Source organism: Chelonia mydas, chromosome 3 (assembly GCF_015237465.2).
Source record: "Chelonia mydas isolate rCheMyd1 chromosome 3, rCheMyd1.pri.v2, whole genome shotgun sequence".
In the NCBI taxonomy this organism is placed as follows: Eukaryota; Metazoa; Chordata; order Testudines; family Cheloniidae; genus Chelonia; species Chelonia mydas.
Window position 1 is genome coordinate 136,895,393 of NC_057851.1, and position 22,980 is coordinate 136,918,372.

A 22,980-nucleotide genomic window follows, 5' to 3' on the forward strand; every position below is an offset into this window, starting at 1 on the left:
TAAGGAAGTTACGCTGATGTAAAACCGATGTAACTGAAATTAGAATCAGTCCTGGGGTGTATTCAGTCAGGTCTTCTCCCTGCATGAAGTGATAAGGAATTTTCAGGATCTGAGTTATTAGCTCTCAAATACAACACCTGAACACACAGAAAAAAATAGATTTTAAAAGTGCATCAGGCAATTTATTTTTATTTACAGTGTTATGTCAGTTTGATTTCCAGCAGATCAGTCTAATCCAGCAGATCCCAAATGTTGGCATCTGTTTAAAAATAGAGGACACTGCTGAGAAAGCAAACAGGGAGCAAGATGCAAGCAGGAAAACCGTTAAAGGGTTATATTTGCTCTTTTGTTTTCTTGCCCTGCCAGGGACTTATTGCTGTGCTTCCTCCCACCTTCATTGACTTGACTAGTGAGCTCTCTCTGAGCTGCCTGGAGAATTGCATCTGCAATCAATTAATTATGTTGAGCCAAATTCAGCGCTAGAGCTCTAATGGGTGTAACTCCCACTTTCTTCAGTGGTAGCTGGGCCTACCTACGGCACAGCTGAATAGAATGCCTTTAACACAATATGGAAAGTGGGGCAGCGTAACAAAAAAACCTTTTAAAATGAGGGATTGGGGAGAAAGGTTAAACAGACAGTGAGGCTGAATAAATGAGAACAGAACCTTCCACACTCCAACAGTGTTTCTCTGCTTTACCTTAATTGGTAGTGGAACACAGAACAGAAAGCCTGCGTACAGAGTCTTAACCAGACTCCCTGTCTAATGATCAAATTGTTTTCTTACGATAATAGATTTAGGGCAAAATCACCCCTTTTAGGCATGAGTGTACGCAGAAAGGAACACAAAAATACTGAATGGACTACACTGATGCCTGGTGTAATTCCATTGTCAGTGGAGTTATAGCAATGATGAAATTGTCCCAGTGAGTTTGAACTCACCAAGCTTCTGATTTAATCTCATCTCAGTTTGGAGGGCTAGTGCCACCATGAAGGGGGATCCTCACCCACAAGGAGTGCCATCCCAAAGGGGGAGAGGAGCATTTGGCATTGGGTCCGTTCCCCGCTTGTGCACAGACTATATTCAGATGGTAATTTGCATGAACTTGCTCTGTTTGCATTGCAAAGAGAAAGAAACTGTATTTGCCTCAAAATTTGGAAAATAGTCTTCTCTTAAGGCATACATGCCACTTCCATAATGTTAACAGTAGTTATGCTTTCACACTATGATGAGGACACCACTTACTGCACTGCTACTTGCCCAAACTTGTGTGTTTGATACAATTGACATATTTAAGAAGCTTTTAACCATAAGTTCTGTCTGGTTGTCGTCTTGAAGTCAGTCTGCTTCCGGACAAAACAACACAGCCGTGACTTGAAAGGAAATACACAGGAGTTGACAAAGATGGGGAATGTATCCTACAAAGTTCAAAAAGTCAACTGCCAAATAATAGTAAAATTACTGAAGGGACCAAAGCTGTGTTGAATTATCAGTGGTTTTGCTTATATCTAAATTGCTTACAAGTTTGGTTAATGATACTGTATAACCTCATTACATCCCACAGAGATGTGTCTTAGTTATAGAAATAACACCTTATTATGTACTCATCTAATGGGTTGTGAGCGAACGTGTTTTAACACATCCTTTAACGCTTATTACATTCCAGACCCTTGGAGATAATTTCAAAAGCTGACCATTAAAACTAGGCTCTTTCACAACTCTTTGATGACACTATGAACTGGGCATTTAATGTCTGCATTTGGATTAGAAATTAAAACGTGTAAATTACAGATATAGCTTTTATGTGCTTGCTTTATTGATCAGTCGTCTTCATAGAAACAGCATCAGTCTTGATAGCTTAGCAGCCTAGATTACCTTTTGGTTTGCTTAATTGGTCTATCAGGGTGCAGTTAATTTTCTATTTATGTGAATCGCAAGACAAAAAAAGAGGATGTAATACTTTTATACTAGAGTAACAGAGACATTAAAATACATTGATGTGCCTGGTAATTATTAAATACACAAGCTGACCATTAAGGCAAGAGAGAGGGGGTTCTCGGCCTTATTAATTGTGCACTGTAGGCCAAATCCTGCTTCCTTTACAAACACTTGGATGTCTATTGACCTCAGTAGCCCCACTGGCTTGAGTAAAGCAAGAATGATTTGGCTCACTGAAACTTGAAAACCCATTTAAAAAATCCTAAACTCTAGTATATTCAATGCTCTAATTAAATGTGGTTTTCTTTCTGTGTTTGCTGACAGGTGAAAGTCATGGTGCGCATTTGTTCCACCCTTGCCAGGGATACATCTGAGTCCAGCTCCTTCTTAAAGGTTGATCCCCGTAAGAAGCAAATTACTCTGTATGACCCATTATCTTGTGGAGGCCAGAACACCTTCCAGAAAAGGGGCAATCAGGTTCCCCCCAAGATGTTTGCTTTTGATGCAGTTTTCCCCCAAGATGCATCTCAGGTAGGCAACGTATGACTTGGACTAACAAGGATCTAAGATGCTTTCCAGGTTGCACTAGTGTGCCCAAGAGGCATATTCATCCCTGCTGTAATTTCAGAGATTTCACTGGAGTTAGACCAGGGATTAATTCGGTCCATAGACGCCAGCAATATTGTGACAAATACATTAAATCAAATCTCTTTAATATGATGATCAGATTTTCTTTAATCCAGCGGTTCTCAAACTCTGGGTCAGGACCCCAAAGTGGGTCGAGACCTCATTTTAATGGGGTTGCCAGGGCTAGCTTAGACTTAGGCTAGCTTTGGCCCCCAAATTCGGGGTGGCACAGATTGGGCACGCTAAGGCTTCAGTCCCCCCTCCTGGGGTCGTGTAGTAATTTTTGTTGTCAGAAGGGGGTCACGGTGCAATGAAGTTTGAGAATCCCTGCTTTAATCTTTTGCATTACATGTGCGATAAATCATACGAGTGAGATAAAATGCTGCCTAGCCTGCAAATAAACACCAGATAGCAGTATTTGATGGTACGCTTACAACTGTTTTTGGTTAGTGCTCATGTTGATCATATCAGTGTTGCAAGTCAATAATGTGAAGATGGCTAATCCTACATTCTGTCCTCAATTTATTAAAAAGCTGAGGAATATTTATGTCAGGTTTTGCCACCCAGTTCAGTATAAGAAGACACAGGCTTTACCCCAGATATATAAATAGTTAGTGATCATCTTAATTACGGATTAGAAAACAACAGAGTAACAAATGTCTGTAAACTGGACCAATGGAGAAGCAACCACCAAGGTCTTATCTACAATAGGAAATTTTTCCTAAAATTCCTAAATGTTGCTACCACTGGCTGAGCTCCAGCTGATTGGCATAGTGTAAGAAGTGGAATAGAATAGTTTAGACAGGGGTCTGGGTGTCTGTCTGTGTTATCTAAACCTGCTCAGGGTGAATCTATATGACAAGGTGCTTAAAACACCACCGGCTACCAGCATCTTGTCTTCATTAGGGCTCCTACCATTGTTAACAGCTGGGGAGATTCAAAGCAAAGGTGGGGAATTTTAGAAAATATTTCCTAGTGAAGACAAAACAAAAGGGGGTATGCCCTGTTCATAGACTCCCACCCACCCCCGCACAAACTCTCCAACAGCAGAATTGTAACATTTCCACTGCATCCAAAATTCTGGTAATAATTTGCTAAACAACAGAGCTGGTTGAAAAAATGCAATTTTTTAAAGAAAAAAAGGTAAACAAAAAAAGGCCAAGTGAATCCGATTTTGTATCCAGCTTTACCAAATAATGAGCCTCTCCTCTTCCATTATGCGCATTTCACCCACCTCTGCTTAGCAGGTGCGAAGTCTATTTAGAATAAAAGAGCCATCTGCCATTTCTCAACATACAGAACTTTTACAAGGATAATGAAGTTTCAGCACCTCATGCTGAAGCAAATGGACTAGGGCTTCCATAAAGGGAATTTAATTGGCTCAGAGCCAAGTCCTAATCACCTTACTCATCTGAGTAGTCTCATTAACTTCAATGGGGCAACTCACCTAAGTAGGGCATGCAAGATTGGGCCCTTAGAGATGACATGATACTACTGGAAATCAGCAATTGCATTTTGGTGCTGTCACAGCCATGAATATTTATGATGTTCTGTTAATTTTTTTTATTGTTAAATATCTTTGTCAATCCTGTTGTACCTGTGGCAGGCTGAAGTGTGTGCTGGGACTGTGGCTGAGGTGATCCAGTCAGTGGTGAATGGGGCAGACGGCTGCGTGTTCTGCTTTGGCCATGCCAAACTGGGTTGGTATTGCTGCATTTCCTTAAACAAACAGCCAAGTTTCTACTTCAAGCCTTAAATGATTTTTATTTTAGGTTAAGGAAAACAACAGCTTTTAAACTGCCTGCGTTCAGTACACTATTAGGTATGAAATTGCACGTCTTTTCCCTACCTGGTCCTCCTTTCTTATTTGTCCATTTATTCTGCTGTTGCATATTGTCGAAGTCCTAGATTGTGAGGTCTCAGCAGCATGGGTTGCCTTTGTGTATGTTTGTTCAGTACTTTGTACAATGGAGTTCTGGGCACTACTGCAGTGGAAGTAATAGTAATAAGAATAATTTGGTGATTAATGAATTATCCCATAGTAGTCTACAACTTTTATGAATATGTTCAGCGTTAGAAATCTAGGCAACCATTTCAGTCTTATGGGCTGCTTACAAACTGACTATATTCCTTCAATATTTGTGACTCAGAATATAAGCATTGGGACTGGGTGCCTAAGACACATGATATTTTTTGCTCTTCCTTGATGGATGACCTACCCATTATAAACCACTTTCTTTTCTGCCTGAAACAAGTTGCATTAATTGAATCTTCAGTGACTAGCCAAAAATTTGCTTCTGCAACCATTTGCATGATCAAAACTTTCAATGCTGACAAAAAGAGTGTAATCAAAACAAGATTCTTTTAGAAGACATTAAAATTCTAACATAATTTTGTGTACTGCTCGTCCGTATCTAGAGGTATCTGTTGGGAAATGATGACTCTTTAATGGCAACAACTTTGCCACCTTTATTACTACCTGAAAAGTGATCCCACACAGTTCTACCACATTAAAAAGACACTTCAAGGAAACTTCCATTCTTCAGGCAATGAAGAAGTAGAGTACGCTGTCAAGGCCTGGTTGTCTCAAATTGCATCCAAAATGGAGGTACCCAGAACTGATGAATACTTGAAGTCTCAGGCCTTCCTAACTTGCTTAAGGCCAGAGAGTAATCCCTGCTCCCAATCCAATGTCCTACCAATTGGTCGATTGTGCCTCCCAATTTCCACGGTTTTTAATTATCTAATCTAGACTGAGATAAAGCATAAAACATTAGCTGACAATGTGCAGCTGCTTCATTAACTGCCTTCCCCACTATTCCTACTCCTGTGGACACACACAGTTTCACAAAGAGTTGTAAAGTCTAAAAATATCTTGCTGCACTAACCCTCTTAACATTAGATTCCACTTATGTCCATAATTCGTGAAATAAAATGAGATTAAAAAAAAGCCACGAGAAATTGTCTGAAGTGTATGCATATCGATATCGTTTGTGTGACAGCTATAGAAAGAGCTATAAATGAGAGAGATTCTGAAAACTTAATTATGTGCAGTATATGAAGTAATACAGAAAACAGTAAGATAATACTGTATGGATGCTTTTAATTAACAGATGTTTTAAACAGAGACAGGCCTGCACCAAAATCCTGGTTCCAGAGAGCACCAAACTTAGGGAATGTTTTGATCTGGATCCAGACTCCACATTTGTGGGACCACCTCTGGACCAGATTATTTTATATGTCTAGCTTGTGCCGAGTGTAGCTAAGGGTGGGGATGCAGAAAAGAGCCACCTGCAGCTACCTGATCCCTGGGGCCAGCTCTATGTCAGTTCCAGCCCTAGTGTCCTATAGAACCATCTAGGGGCTGCTCTAAAGTATGCTGGCTAGTAACATTCCTCCCCACCTCCCCCAGGAGATCATTTCCAAACTAGGGATTGTTGGAGCACATGACACTCGGCCACCCTCCACCCTACCTGACGTGCCTTCTACACTGTTAGCTGCAGAGTGGTGTGGGAGCCAGATATACCCCAGCTAAGGATTCCTTGAATGTTAGGGGAATCTTCATCTAGGAAGATCTGGCTGTTTTCAGCCCCTTTATGGTAGCAGAATGCTGCAGAGAAATGGATAACAGCTCTGGATCTAGCCTACCAATTTTAAATGCTGTTATTTGTCTTTTCTTTCCGTCTGTCTGTCTTTTGTAAAGGAAATTGTTTTCCTGAGCCTGTGCAGAATAATGTCACTTGACAGAAAGCTCTGGATACACTGAGTGTAATTTAATTTTCTTTTCTCCCCTCCCTCCTACCTGACAGGAAAGTCATACACCATGATTGGAAAAGATGATTCCATGCAGAACCTAGGCATAATCCCCTGTGCCATCTCATGGCTCTTCAAGCTGATTAATGAACGGAAAGAGAAGACTGGGGCCCGCTTCTCAGTCCGGATCTCTGCAGTGGAAGTATGGGGGAAAGAAGAAAATCTGAGGGACTTACTGTCAGAAGTAGCTACAGGCAGCCTGCAGGATGGTCAGTCCCCAGGTGTCTACCTTTGTGAGGACCCAATCTGTGGCATGCAGGTGAATTTAAGATTTATTTTAAATGGAACTAATCTCTAGCAATGTAATATTTAGGCTTGAAAGGATTAGATTCTCATCAGTAAACGCTGGAAAATATCAATTGCTGCACACACACAAAAGTGATAAAAATATGTCTATCGATGATAACTGAACTTTCCAGATAGGCAAAGTAAGAAAAATGCTTCTTGAGAACTTATTTGAATTTGGTTTAAGGATATTTACTTGTATATTTTGATGTGATTCTGGCAATTTTTGTTTTAACAGTTATAAAGCTTTAACTTTTTGATTCTCAACATCTACTGTAATTTAAATAATTATTGTTCAACACCCTCCCCCCAATTTCCTGCAACTGTGAAAATTTAAATTTATAAAAATTAAAATATGCTTAAAACTAAACCTTCATCAAAATTATCAAAAAAAATTAAATCAAATTCTGCCAAGCCTAGTGATATTTTTCTGTGCTACTGAGATGGTAGAACTCAAATTCAAGAACTACTGGAAGTATAAACTTTTCAGACTTGAATGTGTTTACTTTGAAACATACAAGAACTTTATGACCTGCAGCTGTGGGGCCATCTGCTTTCCCGGCCTCAATATTTGTACCTCCAATATAACTGATGGTGAGCAGGGGTTGATGTTTGCAATAAAATTTGAAAACATTCAGAGCAAGCAAAATTCACCCCCCCACCCAAAAAAAAAGAGAAGAACTGTGATCTCTTTTATAAAACAACAAGCTAAAATATTTACAGTATTGCACAAATAGCTGGAAGTCATTTATATGGCTGTTTATCTCTCTATAAACTCCATTATTTATAGCACTAGCATTAGCAATGTTGTAGGAAGTATTAATAGCTACTTATTAATTGTTGCCAAGAAATAAATGTTAGAGCTGGGCAAGCCAAGAATAACTCCAACTCTCTTCAGGCGTGGAGAGTCAGCAGGAACACCTAAGTAGTTCATATTACCTCCTGGACAACCATTAGAAAGTCTATGGGTTTTTTACTTTTACTTAGTTGGTACAAAAAATGCTCACTCTTTCCTTTTACTACATACACAGCAACAGGCCTTGTCCCCACGTGAGCTCACAATTTGGGGGAAATCCACAATGACAGGACACAATTATGGTCTCTGAACCCTAAGCACTTAGCAGCCTCAGGGTACCAATCACTCTAGAGAGTGGGGACAGTAGAAGCAGGACCACAGGATGATGTACAGTATTGTCAATCCCAACTGTCAAAGTGCAGTATGTAGAAAACAAGGGTTTTCTTGGTTTCTTGGTTTCTCATGGTTTCACAGCTACATACAACACAACTGAATTAATGCTTGATATACTCAGAGGAAAAGAAGGTAAAATGTTCTATTAATATATGTACAAAATCAGCAACATGATTCCTATACGTCACATTATTCTTAATCAGACTTTAGTGTATATGGTTTTGAGCATTATCTTGTTGTTTACAAGGTGAGGTTGTTTTAATATATATCTATCACAAACCATGTTCTGCATCAACTGAGAAATTATGCGTTAGTAAGAAAACAATTAGATTAGTGGGACTTGGTTAGACTGAGTCTAGCGTTCTAATGATTTTATTCACCCTTTTTTGGGCTCCCTCTCTTTTAGAAGAGGAACTTACTCCTGGGCTGCACTCATAGTAAGGGCTGAAAAAGGAAACTTGTCATTGTATTTTAACCTCTCAGACAAACAGGCCTCCCCTGTAGTCTGTGGACCAGCTCTGTGTATTACCAATACCAATGCCATCATCAGTGTGTGTACAATTATTAAAAATTAACACGGCATGGATTAAAAACTGACTAACTGATAGGTCTCAAAATGTAATTGTAAATGGGTAATTGTCATCTAGTGGGTGTGTTTCCAGTGGGGTCATGCAGGGTTGGTTCTTGGCCCAATGCTATTTAACATTTTTATCAGTGACCTGGAAGAAAACATAAAATCGTCACTGATAAAGTTTGCAGATGACACAAAAATAGGGGGAGAGGTAAATAATGAAGAGAGGTCACTGATATAGAGCAAGCTGGATGCAAGCAAAAGTGTGTTTTAATATGGCTGAACATAAATGTATACATCTAGGAACATGGGGGACTCTATCCTGGGAAGCAGTGACTCTGAAAAAGTTTTTTGGATCATGGTGGATAATCAGCTGAATGTGAACTCCCAGTGTGACATGGTGTGCAAAAGAGCTAATGTGATCCTTGGATGGATATACAGGGGAATCACGAGCAGGAGTAGAGAGGTTATTTTATCTCTGTATTTGGCACTGGTGTACCCGCTGCTGGAATACTGTGTCCAGTTTTGATGCCCACCATTCAAGAAGGATATTGATTAATTGGAGACAAGAACCATGAAAACGATTCAAGGATGAGAAAACATGCATTATATTGAAAGACTCAAAGAGCTCAATCTATTTAGTTTCAAAAAGAGAAGGTTAAGAGGTGACTTGATCACAGTCTATAAGTATCTACTTGGGCTCTTCAGTCTAGCAGAGAAAGTTGTAATACAATCCAAGGGCTGGAAATTCAGACTTGGAAATAAGGTGTAAATTTTTGACAGTGAGGGTAATTAACCACTGAAACAATTTAACAAGGGCGTTGCGGATTCTCCATCACTGACCATTTTTAATTCAAGATTGGATGGTTTTCTGAAAGCTATGCACTAGAGATTATCTTGGGTGAAGTTCTATGGCCTGTGTTATACACACGGTCAGACTAAATGATTGCAATGGTCCCTTCTGGCCTTGGAATCTACGGAGCTATGAATGTTATATTTCATAATCACATGTCACTTCTCCAAACTAACGTCTGATGACATGAATCACACACACATTCCTCACGTTATCAAGGGTTAATAATAGCTGACTTCATGCTGGCTATCACTTTGGAGAGAGAGCAGTTTATATTCCCAACACTGGAGACTGTGGCTGAGGTCCAGCAAATGCAATTTTATTATACATGATGTGCTGCTTCATCTAATGGTTTGCCTCCGACAAACTTGTGGGGGAAGACACAAGGGGCTTCCTCTCTTTTATGCTCTTCCTCCACCTCTCAAGGGCTGAGTACAATCTACAGACTTCTGTTTTCCCAGAGTGCAGGGACTGCTCCCCCCTCAGTCCCTCGCACACAAGCCATAGCCATGCACCTGCCCATCCGCCCCAGTCAGCAGAGTTGGCCGGGTACAGAGAAGGGAGCATTCTGGGGAGCTCTGGGATATATTGTGTCTCTCTAAAGGCCAGTCCAGCTCAGAATTCCCCCTGGCATGTTGAGAGCCTGAACCAGTTGTTCCCTGTTGTTGCAAGGCCTTTAGGTGCTATTGCAGTGGGAAGTACAAGTCAGGGCAACCTGGGCAACCCCTGAATAGGGGAGGCTCAACCCTCCTTTGCTTGGTCCCTTCACAGGCTATAGCACAGGTAACGGGCTGAATCCACTCTGTAGTTCTAACTTCTCTCCACTGTGATTCCATCGCTGATGTTAGCAAGCCTCTAGGTTGTCACATCCATAGAGATGCAAAAACAGCACTTCCGCATGACATTTGGGTTTTCTTTTTTTAAAAACAAACTGAATACGTAGAGGAGCCTTGTGCCCATTAGTGATCCCTGCTTCCATCGATGTGACTGAGAATTCGTTTTTTATTGTTGTTTTTTAAAACGCAGGCTGCAGCCAATGCAAAGCCTCCTCGTGGACATTTTTGGGGCCTAAATGCAGATAGAGAGTAAAGCAAGAACAAGGTGCTGGGCATGTACGACGTGTATTAAAAAGACACATGAATTTATATCTCTGCTACAGTGGTTCATTTCTATGTTAAATCTCAAAAGGGGATAGTGCAGTAATCCCACTTTAGCAGAGCAAACACTGTGGTAATGCCTGTTAACTGACAGCTCTGAAATGGAATGGCAATGAACCGCAAACGGTGGTGGTTGTTAAAAACCAACTGCAAGTCCAAGGTAATGTGATATATTACATGGCTTAAGGTTTAGGAAAGTAATGCAACATAGACACTTACATGTATCCTTCCATCCCCCGAGGACTACATCTAGTCCTTAGATTTTCATAGAACTGCAGCCAAAGGTACAGCAATTAGGTACAGCCATACAGTCTCAGGCAAAAGCCTGGACATGGCAATCTATCTTGTGAAGCATCTGGTACTGGCCATGCTCGGTGACAGGACAGCTGAACCCTGGGTCTGATCCAGTATCACAATCCTATGTCCCTAGTACATTTACCTGTGCTTAGACTTCAGGGCGCCAAGAATGTTACCTGCTAGTGGTGAAACCCAACAGGGCTGCTTTATTTGCTTTCCCCTGGGTTGTCTTGCAGCTTCAAAACCAGAGTGAGCTCCGTGCCCCCACTGCGGAGAAGGCTGCCTTCTTCCTCGATGCAGCGATAGCCTCCCGCCGAAGCAGCCAGCGAGATTGCGATGAGGAGGACCACAGGAACTCGCACATGCTCTTCACTCTGCACATCTACCAATACCGAATGGAGAAGAGCGGTAAAGGTGGCAGTAAGTCATTCCGTTTTCTTCTGTTTCCTCGCCACGTGCAATTCTATCAACTGGTGTCCTTGAAAAGACTAGGGGCCAAATTGTCTACTGGTGTACATTAGCTGATTAGCATAGCTCCATTGAAAATGGAGCTGTGCCAATATATGCCAGCAGCGTGTTTGGCCTCATACACACAGCCCAAGTCGTTAGTGACGAGAAGTTCTTGCAATCTGTTGGCTGTTCAGTTGCCTTTGTAATGTGAATTAGTGGGCTGGTCTATACATCTAAATGAAAAACACCATCAGATTTGGCCTTAATTATCACCTTTGCTGGGAGGATCAAAAGACCATGGAGACTGAAGGTTCTTCTCATCAGTAGGGGATAGCCTAAATTGAGGATAATAATACGACATTCTCTATCGTGTCCATGTAGACTGATAAACTCTGCAGCACAGGGACTGTTTCTTCCTATATGTTTCTATAGTGCCTAGCACAATAAGGTCAAAATCTCAGAGCTTCTAGGCACTATTGTAAAACAAATAATATTTAGATTGTGAATTCTTTGACTCAGGGATTGCCTCTAAAAAGCTATGTGTTTTACAGTGCCTGGCACCATGAGGACATGCTCTTGTTTGGTAGGACTACTCTAATACAAATGATAAATAAAAACAATAATTCTCACTCAGTACTTCTTCAGGAAAAATTCCCATTGATTTTGAGGGACTAAGGACTCCTGGCTCTGGACCTGTTTTTTTTTTGTGTTGGTTTTTTTTTAATAAATTGCAAACCTGTTTGTTTTCATTGTTTACAGAATTAGCACTTAAGAGGGGTTCTGAGAGCTTTTACAAAGGCATTCCTCTCTGTTGAAAGCATAGGGAAAGCCAAGTATCAAGAAGACAAAAATGCTTCAAAACTGTTACAGGAGAGTCTGTTGCACATATTGTAGCAGTCCCTAGAGCAGGAAGTCGCTGTGAATGCTGTAACACACCAGCATGGCAACATGCCAGCTGTCCCACATGCTCAGAAGCAAACACTGTAGCCATTCCCAGCACTAGACCCTTTGGGTTCCTATAAACGCTTGCCATACAATGAATACAGGGTTGCTTTACTCGGGCTGCCAGAAACAAACATTGCAGTTACCCGTGGCGCTGTGGTCTTGAGTTACAAACAAAAGATAGTAAACACAACACCCAGCAGCTCCCAGTCTAGCCCCTGGGGGGCCGAACAGTACAGAGAATGAAGGTGGCGCTACTTGGGCCTAGTGCCAGGAGTACTCGCATTAGAGCCAACAGCATGCTGGCCAGAGTCCAGTCCTTTTTGTCTGACCCATTATCTTGTTCTGACCCATCCATACAAACCACCTCCGCCTTTGCAGCCCGTTGCTTGTTATCCACCATTAACACTGTCCCTCTTCCAAGCAAAAGGCTGCTCCCATTCTGGCTTTCTGCCCTTCAGTCCCAGCTCCCAAGCTGCCCATATTTCTCTCTGCAGCCAGCTCTCAGTTGCTCTTGCTCATACCCAATCTCCAGCTCCCACCTGAGCCCAGGTCCTCTTTAACCGTTGCCAGTATTCCATCCATAGGGCCCTACCAAATTCACGGCCATGAAAAATGCATCACAGACTGTGAAATCTGGTCTCCAACCCCCCGTGAAATCTGGTCTTTTGTGTGCTTTTACCCTATACTATACAGATTTCATGGGGGAGACCAGCGTTTCTCAAATTGGGGGTCCTGACTCAAAAGGAAGTCGCGGGGGGATCACAAAGTTATTTTAGGGGGGACTCGCAGTATTGCCACCCTTACTTCTGCTCTGTCTTCAGAGCTGGGCAGTCAGAGAGCAGTGGCTGTTGGCTGGGTTTCCAGCTCTGAAAGCAGCACCCCGCCAGCAGCAGCACAGGAGGAAGGGTGGCAATGCCAAACCATGCCACCTTTACTTCTGCGTTGCTGCTGGCAGCGGCTCTGCTTTCAGAGCTGAGCTCCTGGCCAGCAGCTGCCGTTCTCTGGCTGCCCAGCTCTGACAGCAGCACCGCCGCCAGCAGCAGCGCAGAAGTAAGGGTAGCAGTACCGCAACCCCCCCTACAATAACCTTGTGACCCCCCGCCCACAACTCCTTTTTGGGTCAGGACCCCTACAATTACGACACCGTGAAATTTCAGATTTGAATAGCTGAAATCATAAAATTTACAATTTTAAAAATCCTACGAGCGTGAAATTGACCAAAATGGACCCTGAATTTGGTAGGGCCCTATCCATCCAGAACAGGAAAGGGATTATGAAGCCCTCTGCTGGCTGAATGTTGCACTGGATACTAACACACCATCCAAAAAGGAGCCAGCAGGTTCATTACTATATGTTTAGTGGCTCAGAGCGGGAAAGATTTTCCCCTGTGCTCCAAAATATTCCAGGATATCAAAAACCATTCCCATCCCGAATCAGGATGAAAAGTCAATCTCAAATTATTGCCTACCAAAAATTGGGGCGGGGGAGGGAATATCAGTTCAGGTCAATTGCAATGTTTTGTTTCGATAACTTTGAAACATTTTGTTTCAATTTTGACCTTTTTTATTTGATTTATTTTTACTATAATTCGCTTAAATTTTGAAATGAGAAGTCATTTCAAACTAAAAAAATAATTTTTTGTTTCAAAAATGTTGAAACAAAATGTTTTGACAATTTCAAAACTTTTTCAAAACATTGTAGCTTTGAAAAAATTATCAGAATTGACCCTTTCCTGTGAAAAGTTTTGGTTTTGTTAAATTGGCATTTTCTGATGACAAAATTTCATCAAAAAAATTCCGACCCTCTATAATGTATAGTTTTTCTGGGCCTAAATAAGCACTGCAGAGATCGTGAATATTTCAGCTTGTGTATCTCTACAGATTATTTGTGATAGGCAGCAGACTACAATCTAAGATGTCCAAAGAGTGGCCATCATTGCCATATTTATGCCTATAGTTTGAATGCAGCATATTCAAATATTCTGTACTGTATTTAAAATGTAACAGCTACAGTTGCTTAAATGAAAGTGGAGATTGCATTTTGTTTTAGTAATAACCTGTGTGGAATTGGCAGGCAAAACTCAATTAAATAAATGTTTATTAATTAACCACCCTGCAGTGGAAAGGAAGACTGTGAATGCTCAAACTATCTGGTTGTTGGGAAGGAAGAGGACTGGTTTTGAGGGCATTACCATTAAAGTCATTTAATACTCCATGCTTTTTACATATGCACACGCACAGCCTGTTTTCAAATACAATTTAAAAAAGAGCTGTGGAGTAAAATTTATTGTTTCCTGATGGCTTTAATGACTAATTCTAACAGATTACATGATCCCATAGATTTATAATGTGAGATGCATCATTCCCTAGTTGTAGGTATGTTTTGCTTTCAGGCCATGCCGCCCTGACTGAATGTTTCCATATCTGGGAGACCTAATAAGCCAAGGAGGTCAGATCTAGTTGATGATTGGAGGAGTGTGTGTTTGGGGGGGGGGGGGGGGGGGGGTTATGCTAGGAAAGGGTTCCTATTGATGATCAGAGCCTAGTTTGCTGTAGTGAAGCAGTTGTTAGAAAACAATGACAAGATAGTAGTGTTGGTTCAACCAACAGGGTAAAAAAAAGGGGGGGGCAGCTTCTAGTGAGGCAAAGATCAAAGAGTTTAAGTGTGGTTGTGTTCAGAAAAGTGACTGTAAAAATGACACTTTGGTACTATACTTACCTAGAGTCCTAATTCACGATAGGCCAGAAGTTATTGATGTAAGAAGCAGGCACAGTGCCATTGAAATCAATGGAATTATGCCTGCAATGTTACAGGTGGTGGTGGTGTGTTTTTTTTTAACTGTCAGTACTGCAGAGTCAAGCTGGCCATGGACAATGAAATTTTATGGTATTCATCTTATCTCATCTTCAGCAAAAACTGCCACCTAACTTTGGATTCCAGAATTTTTGGTGGTAAAAAGCATGCAGAATGGAGAACTTCCTTTTCAGATCCCAGATTGAGTGAGTGGTGCCATCAGCCTAAAAACAAGTCTTGTTTTGACTTGCTGATTCTCTTAAGTTTCTGCACAGAATGTTCTGCTTGCCCACTGGCTACTGGATGATGAGCAGCTGACCTTTACATGTGTCTGAATTTCTCTTAAGGAAAATCTGAAGTTCCTCAGAAACAATCTCAACCTGTTTATCTGAAACTCTCTCTCCAGGCTAACCATATGCAGGAAACATATTTCCAATACCCAGTAGTCTGAGCACCAGAAGTGTTTGTCATGTGTGCCAGTCCTGGCCACTTGGAATAATCGCTATCAGCAACCAAACACGGGTCATTGATTCTTCTTAGCAATATCAGTGCATAATATTCACCGAGGCTCATTAGCTGACTTCCATAGATAACGTGTGCCAAGATACAGTGACTGCTATAGGGTTCAGTTTGACTAATTTCAGTACCTTGGTCCAAATCTGGCCACCAAAATTAACTTCTAATCATCAGACTTTCCATTTTCACTTTTACTTGGTGGTGATCAGTGAAATTCAACCAGAATCTGAAGCTGTGAACTTTTAGGTATTACTTTTATATTCCGTAGTAATCCCTTTCCACTGACAAACTGAGTTTAAAAAAAAAACAAAAAAAACCCCAAGAATAAGGATACAATCTTTCATACACTGTGTGAAAGAGTGTGTTGGATTACATTAACCAAAATTATCTTTCTTATGGATTGTGCAGTCCTTGGCTTAGCAAACTGTTTATATAAATCACTCTATCTGAAGCTCCCCGTTGGCTTTTGTAGGAATTTCCCATCTATTCTTCCCTGTCCCTGCCCCCATTCCTGTGCAGACTGGGAAATGGTGTCTAGAGGTTCTGGAGCCATGTTGCTGTAGTCCAGAGGGTACGACCCAAAGGGGCTCAGTTCAGTGTTCTTGGAACTAGCACATTCCAAAGGGGGTTACACAGAGATTTCGTAGGAGTCCACTCTCCATTCACATAGCTGAAATGCTGTTCCACGTTTTCAGGTGAAAATGACTTCTCTTGGTGGACTCAAAGCAGCAGTACATACTACATTTGAGTTTAAGGTTAAGTTTTTTTCTGTGACACAGTTCTTAGTTCTGGAATTCTGGTTCTACGTACATAACTATCTCTCCTGATAGATGGCTCCCAGAACGACAGGCTGTGAAGAGCAATTTAGGACAGGCCAAAAATCAGATACATTTTCTCCTTCTCTGTTTTCTGAAGTGAATTGTACATCTTGCAACTGGATGTTTGCTTGGGGTATAAAGTGATTCATAAGCACTTCAGTCAAGTCCTCATAGTTCATATCAGCTAGTATTTAATGGAAATAAAACTTTCAGGAGAGAAAATGTCTGTTTATCAACCAGTTACAACAGCTGATCTTGCAAATATGCTCAGTGCCATTGGCATAAAAATATTGCTTTCCACATGCACTTCAAATCCTCTCCTTTTCTCATCAAAACGGTAACTGTCCATTTTTCCATCGGGGGCCATTTTTACTTTCATTTTTAACCACAGACCTCTTCCCGATGCTGCCACACTGATAACTTTGTTCTTTCTAAAAGGATCCCATCACAAAGATATAACACTCTCACCAATAGCTTTTTCCCCCATGTCTTCCATAAATCCAGTGAGCCAGCCATTCCTTTTTAATCAACCCCCATGCCTTTCACTGAATCAAAATAACAAGTGAGCGCAATAATGATTAGGTCTTGATTGACAAACGACAGCTAACAATTCAGTCTTCGATTCAGTCTGTTCAACCCAAAGGAATTGTGGGGAGGTTGGTCTCTTTTTTGTGTGTTTTTACCCTTTTTGTTTGTTTGTTTTAAAATAAATGTAGCTAAATTTCAAAACAAAATGCTGTTTTGAAACAAAAAGTCAAAGCATTTTTGTTTTAAAGATGTCGAAACAAAATGTTTTGATGTTTTTTTAATTTGTTTTCATTTTTTGGCCTAAACTATTTATTGAATTTGATCTGAATTCGTGAATAATTTCAGTAGACCTGAAATGACATTTGTCATTGAATAAAATATTCATATGAAAAATGTTGCCCATCTCTATAGTAACCACACACAGTCACCACAGTTCTTCAAGCTGCAGTTCTTCAACCTTCCCTATATACTGCATTCATTCACGAAGCCTGCTGCAGGTCCATTTATCAAATGGTATCTGAAATGGCAGGGTTGTTATTTCAGCGTTTGCTGCAGGCTTTACAGTATAACAGTTCACTAATTAGTCCAAAATACAGCTCCCCACCTTGAACCACTGAAATATAACAGGGACAATATTTATGAAAATAATCTACAGAAAACTGTAAACAGTTCTTTTAATGGTACTTTAAATTGTGGTTACTTTAAAATGCTGCTGTATCCTGAAAAGTGATTCTGTAAAACTGCCAATGGTTCCCTGCTTGTGTCTTGATTACTCCGTATCAATTCTGCTCATTTTGCTACTGAAAAGATGTTACTTTTAGAACCACAAGTCCTTCATACTCAACCTGGGAAAGTCAAGCTAGGTTCCTTTCTCCTTGTGCATCATCACTGGTACAAAGTTCTACAAGAGCACTCATATCCTCAGTTACACTTGTATGCTGTATTGGAGATTAATGTGCTTATATAGGAACAGTTGAGAGTTTAAATTGAAGATCGTGGGATTGCACAAGTACAAATATGGACATAATTTGGCTGCAGAACCTTTATATGACTGGCGGTGATGCCTGTGTTGTAAAGAACTTAACTTCAAGTCGAGTTTGCAGGGCTGACAGGTTGAAAATGCATCTTCCAACTTGTAAATTGAGCATATAGGAAATCAGCATGGCACAATAAATGCTGAAACTGTACAATGCTGCTTTTACAGATTTACTTTTCAGGGTAGAATATCAGTTTAAAGGAGTACTGTTAACACTGGTAGAGCCAAAATTTGACCTCTCCTTCCTTCCTTCCATCTGTACTCCCAAAGTCCTTGAAATTTGTTTCTTAGGCCTGGTCTACACTAAAAAGTTAGGTCAAAGGAAACCGCCTTAAGTCGACCTGTTAACGTATGTGTCTACGCTACCGGGTCTTTTACGCCGACCTAAGTCACCTCTACTGTCGACTTCTGTAATCCACCTCTGCGAGAGGCATAGCACTTAATTCGATTTTAGGGTCGACTGCGAGGTAGTGCAGACGCAGTGTTGTGTAATTCAACGTAATTGGCCTCCAGGTGGTGTCCCACAATGCTCATCTGTGACCACTCTGGAGATCATTCTCAACTCCGCTGCACTGCAGTCAGATACACAGGAAACAGCCCCTCCCCTGCTCAAGCCACGGGAATTTTTGATTTCCCATTTCCTGTTTGATCAGCATTGGGAGCGTGCCAGCTTGAGCACAGCTGATCATGGAGACTACACTCCCCAAACGTGCTCCAGCCTGGTCTGCACAGGAGGTGGTGGATCTCATCGCTGTGTGGGGAGAAGAATCTGTGCAGACAGAGCTCCAATCTAGAAAATGCTGACATCTATGCAAAGATCATTCGTGGAATGGGGGAGAAAGGCTATACGAGGGGGACACAGCAGTGCAGTGTGAAAATAAAAGAACTTCGCCAAGCGTACCAGAAGGCAAGGGAGGTGAACAGTCGTTCTGGTGCTGAACCCCACACATGCTGGTTCTACAAAAAGCTGCATGCGATTCTTGGGGGTGACCCTACCAGCACTCCCACAAGCAACGGGGACACCTCACAGGTGTGTGAGTCTAGGGACAACAAAGAGGATGATACAGTGGATGAGGAGGAGGAGGAAAATGGGAGACAGGCGAGCAGTGGATCCATTCTCCCCGAGAGCCAGAAAATATTTTTAACCCTGGAGCCCTGTGGATCGCAGGACATCACGGTGGCTGACCATGATGCCAGGGAAGGCACCTATGGTGAGTCTACAGTTACAATCAAAGTCCAGTTAAACTTTAGCGGGCGCACACATTCAGTTTTATTGCATGTTTACTGTGAAGAAAAAGCGAGGTGCTGTGGTTTTCTGCTTACAAGAGGCTGCTCCAGCTACACAGAGGGTGGCCCCCAGAAAAGACTGTTTATATGGCCTGGGATAGCCCTGGAATCCTCCATGGATATCTCTAGGAAACTTTCATGGAGGTACTCTGCAATCCTTTGCAGAAGGTTTCTGGACAAGGCAGTCTTATTTCTTCCACCATGGTAGGACACTTTCCCACGCAACTCCTGAATTAATTCTGGTGGCATCATTGTGGTACGCAGCATAAGGACCGGGTTGATACCCAGACGCTTGCAGCATCTCCTGCCTTTCCACCTCTGTTACCCTCAGGAGACTGATATCACATAGGGTTGCCTAGGGGAAACAGGGGAATTTCTCATTAAAAGTGCTCTTACAAGAAAAAAAGGTATGTAGACCCCCTCCCACACACACACATTCCGGATCGCTAAACCACACGGCTGCTAATGTGCCTTTACTGTGCTCGGCAAGTAGCTTAAAAGTGGCTGATAGGGGACTGGGGACCCACCTGAGAGATTCCGCAATTTGGGAGTGAAAACGTTCCCCTTCCCCCCGCCCAGTTCGTAAATAGCTTCCCGTTGTGCTATGGGGAGGGGCGATTGTTTGACTAGCTACCTCTGGTTCTGACATGAGCCTGCCATAAACTTCATTCAAAGTGCTGTCACCCATGATCCGGGGGTGGGGTGGGGAACTATTCACCATGTCTGGAGCAGTAAAATGGCACAGTGAATGGTTACAGATTCTGATTATGTTATGGCTTGCACCTAGTGTAATAAGGGTTTTTTTTTGTTTTAATGAAAATGGCCTTGTTATGGAAACATTTTATTCATGTACAATGGCTCCTTTATTTTTTCCCATGACTAACAGCTGGAAATGTGTCCTTCATTGTGACATCAACACCTGAAAGCAGACTTTCGCTGATTAGAAGAAGGAGAAAGAGAACGTGGGAGGACATGTTCACCGAGATAATGAATGCCTCCGGGATACCTGACACAGAGCTGAGAGCGTGGAGGATTTCACTGTCTGAGAAGTTAGACATGGACATGGAGAGCGGGAAAGCTCCTTGTGAGCGAGAGCGTGCAGCGCAGGAGGTGCTTTTGATTATGAGGGACCAAGCAGACATGTTGAGGCATCTTGTTGAACTGCAGGAACAGAAGCAGGAGGGGAGAGTCCCTCTGCAGACCCTGGTGGACAGCCAGCCAGCATCGCCTGGTGCAGAATCACCCTCCCCAAAGCGTTCCCGGAGGCATGGGTGAAAAGTCCATTTTCCGTTTCACATAACTCAGGAGGAGAGTACAAGGACCAGAAGGCGTCCATTCCCAGACCTTTGATGGTCTGGAGTACGGTATTATGTTACACAGCTGAAAATGTTGCCCACATGCTCAGGGTTCAGCTGATCACCGTATTTGGAGTCGTGAAGGAATTTTCCTCCAGGGCAGATTGGAAGAGGCCCTGGGGGGTTTTCACCTTCCTCTGGAGCATGGGGCACGGATCACTTGCTGGAGGATTCTCTGCACTTTGAAGTCTTTAAACCATGATTTGAGGACTTCAATAGCTCAGACATAGGTGAGAGGTTTATTGCAGGAGTGGATGGGTAAGATTCTGTGGCCTGCATTGTGCAGGAGGTCAGACTAGATGATCATAATGGTCCCTTCTGACGTTAATGTCTATGAGTCTATGTTTCTCCTCTTCCAACTTTACAACCCCTTTTCCCCAAGGTTACCTTTTTTTCTGTTCTCCCTCTGCTTACGTTTGTTAAATAAAGTAAATGGATTCGAGAAATAAATGTTCTTTATTGAATAGAAGCAGTGGGCTTGGGTCGGGGGTTGGCTTTACAGGGACAGCGATACAAGGCAGGTGAAGATTTGGAAAAGCATAATGCAGATGAGCAGCTCCCATTACTTATGGCTCATTATTGAAATGGCTTTTCAAAGCCTCGCAGATACCTAGCTGTGCCCCTTGTTGTGCTCTTCTTATTGCCCTGGTGTCTGGCTGCTCAAAAATGACTGCCGTGTGATCTGTCTCAACTGCCCACCCTTGCGGAAAATGTTCTCCCTTTTTTCACAAATATTATGCAGTACACAGTAGGCAGCTATAACCATAGGGATGTTCTCTTCACTAAGGTCCAACCTTGTTAGTAAACTTCTCCAGCGCCCTTTCAAATGACCAAAAGCACATTCAACCACCATTCTGCACTTGCTGAGCCTATAGTTGAACTGTTCCTTACTGCTGTCCAGACGGCCAATGTATGGCTTCATGAACCAGGGGAGCAAGGGGTAGGCTGGGTCCCCCAGGATAACTATAAGCATCTCAACATCGTTCATTTTGTGGTCTGGAAAGAAAGTCCCGGATTGCAGCTTTTTGAACAGACCCGAGTTCCTAAAGATGCGCGCATCATGAAGCTTTCCTGACCATCCTACATTGATGTCGGTGAAATGCCCCCTGTGATCCACCAGCGTTTGCAACAGCATTGAAAAGTATCCGTTTCAGTTTATGTACTCTCTGGCAAGGTGCTCTGGTGCCAAGATGGGTGCCATCTATTACCCCACCGCAATTAGGGAACCCCGTCATGGCAAAACAATCCACTATGTCCTGCACATTTCCCAGACTCACTACCCTTCGTAGAAGAAGTCGATTAATGGCCCTGCACACTTGGAGCACAGCAGCTCCCGCGATTGATTTACCCACTCCAGATTGATTCCTCACTGACCGGTAACTGTCTGGCGTTGCAAGATTACAAATAGCACTCACTTCTCCACTGTCAGAGCAGCTCTCATTTTTATGCTGCTGAACTGCAGGGCAGGGAAAAGCTCTGCACAAAGTTCCTGGAAGGTGGCCTTCTGCATTCGAAAGTTCTGCAGCCACTCCTCGTCATCTCATACCTGGAAAACAATGCAGTCCCACCAGTCAGTGCTTGTTTCACGGGACCAGAAACGGCGCTCAACAGAGTGCAGCTGCTCTGTGACTGCCAGCAGCAACTGTGAATTGTTTTTTTTCAGTGGCTTGCAGCAGGGCTGCTTGCAGGACATCGCTATGTTCCGCGCAGTGGACCCTACTTCGGCTCTGGAAAAACTGCAGGAGAAGGCGCGAGGTGTTTGAGATGCTCACAGCAAGAGTGCACAACTGAGCAGGTTCCATGCTTCTGGGGTCATGGTGTACACATAGTGGTTTTAAGGTGCGAAAACCACTGGGTTGTTTGCTGTTGAGCACAGTGCATCATGGGATGCTGACACAATGTTCCCATTCTCCCATGCGACAGTGTTTTGGCCCCACGAGGCATTCCACAAACTTCTCAAAACACACTGTGGCAAGGTGCACTTTGGGATAGCTACCCACGATGCACTGCTTTGAGCATCAATGTAGGCACTGCATTGAGACAATGAGCATGGTGTGGCCATGCACAATTGACTTAATTAATTCGGAGGCTCGAGGTCAAATTAGATAAAGTCAACTTAATTTTGTAGGGTAGACAAGCGATTAGTATGTGCTTTGTTTTCTTGGAATAAGTGTTGCAATGCTCTTTTTTCCTTTAAAGCCCATAAACAGTGCCACCAATCCTATAGTAGCAACAAGTCTGTGCTCATAATGGGTGGAAAAATATAAAGGAAAAACAAATTTAATTCTCTAATTTCCAGGGTGATTTGGATAGTAGTATTCATTTTACAATTATGAAAAATTAGTTATGAAAAATATTTTGAATAATGCCCTTCTGATGTCTAAGGTGTACTAGTAGAGCCATGTGGAGTGATAGCTTGTAACTCAGGTATGTCTTTAAGTCGTCTCTGAGTACTCCTCATAAATACACCTTCAGAACCATTGGAAAGCTGAACATTTTTCAAGAAAGCTGAATATTCTACAA

The 22,980-nt window shown here is 42.3% G+C and overlaps 1 protein-coding gene across 6 annotated transcripts in view; it reads left to right on the plus strand.

Annotated features, from left to right (window-relative positions):
• The window catches only part of KIF26B (kinesin family member 26B), a 404,391-nt gene that overhangs the window by 305,722 nt on the left and 75,689 nt on the right, over nucleotides 1-22,980 (plus strand). For all 6 annotated transcript variants that reach the window (XM_037895351.2, XM_043543371.1, XM_043543373.1 and 3 more), the window contains 4 exons: nucleotides 2,262-2,468; nucleotides 4,171-4,264; nucleotides 6,374-6,636; nucleotides 10,966-11,149. In XM_037895351.2, coding sequence (XP_037751279.1) covers nucleotides 2,262-2,468; nucleotides 4,171-4,264; nucleotides 6,374-6,636; nucleotides 10,966-11,149 — 748 coding nt within the window. The remainder of the gene's footprint in view (nucleotides 1-2,261; nucleotides 2,469-4,170; nucleotides 4,265-6,373; nucleotides 6,637-10,965; nucleotides 11,150-22,980) is intronic.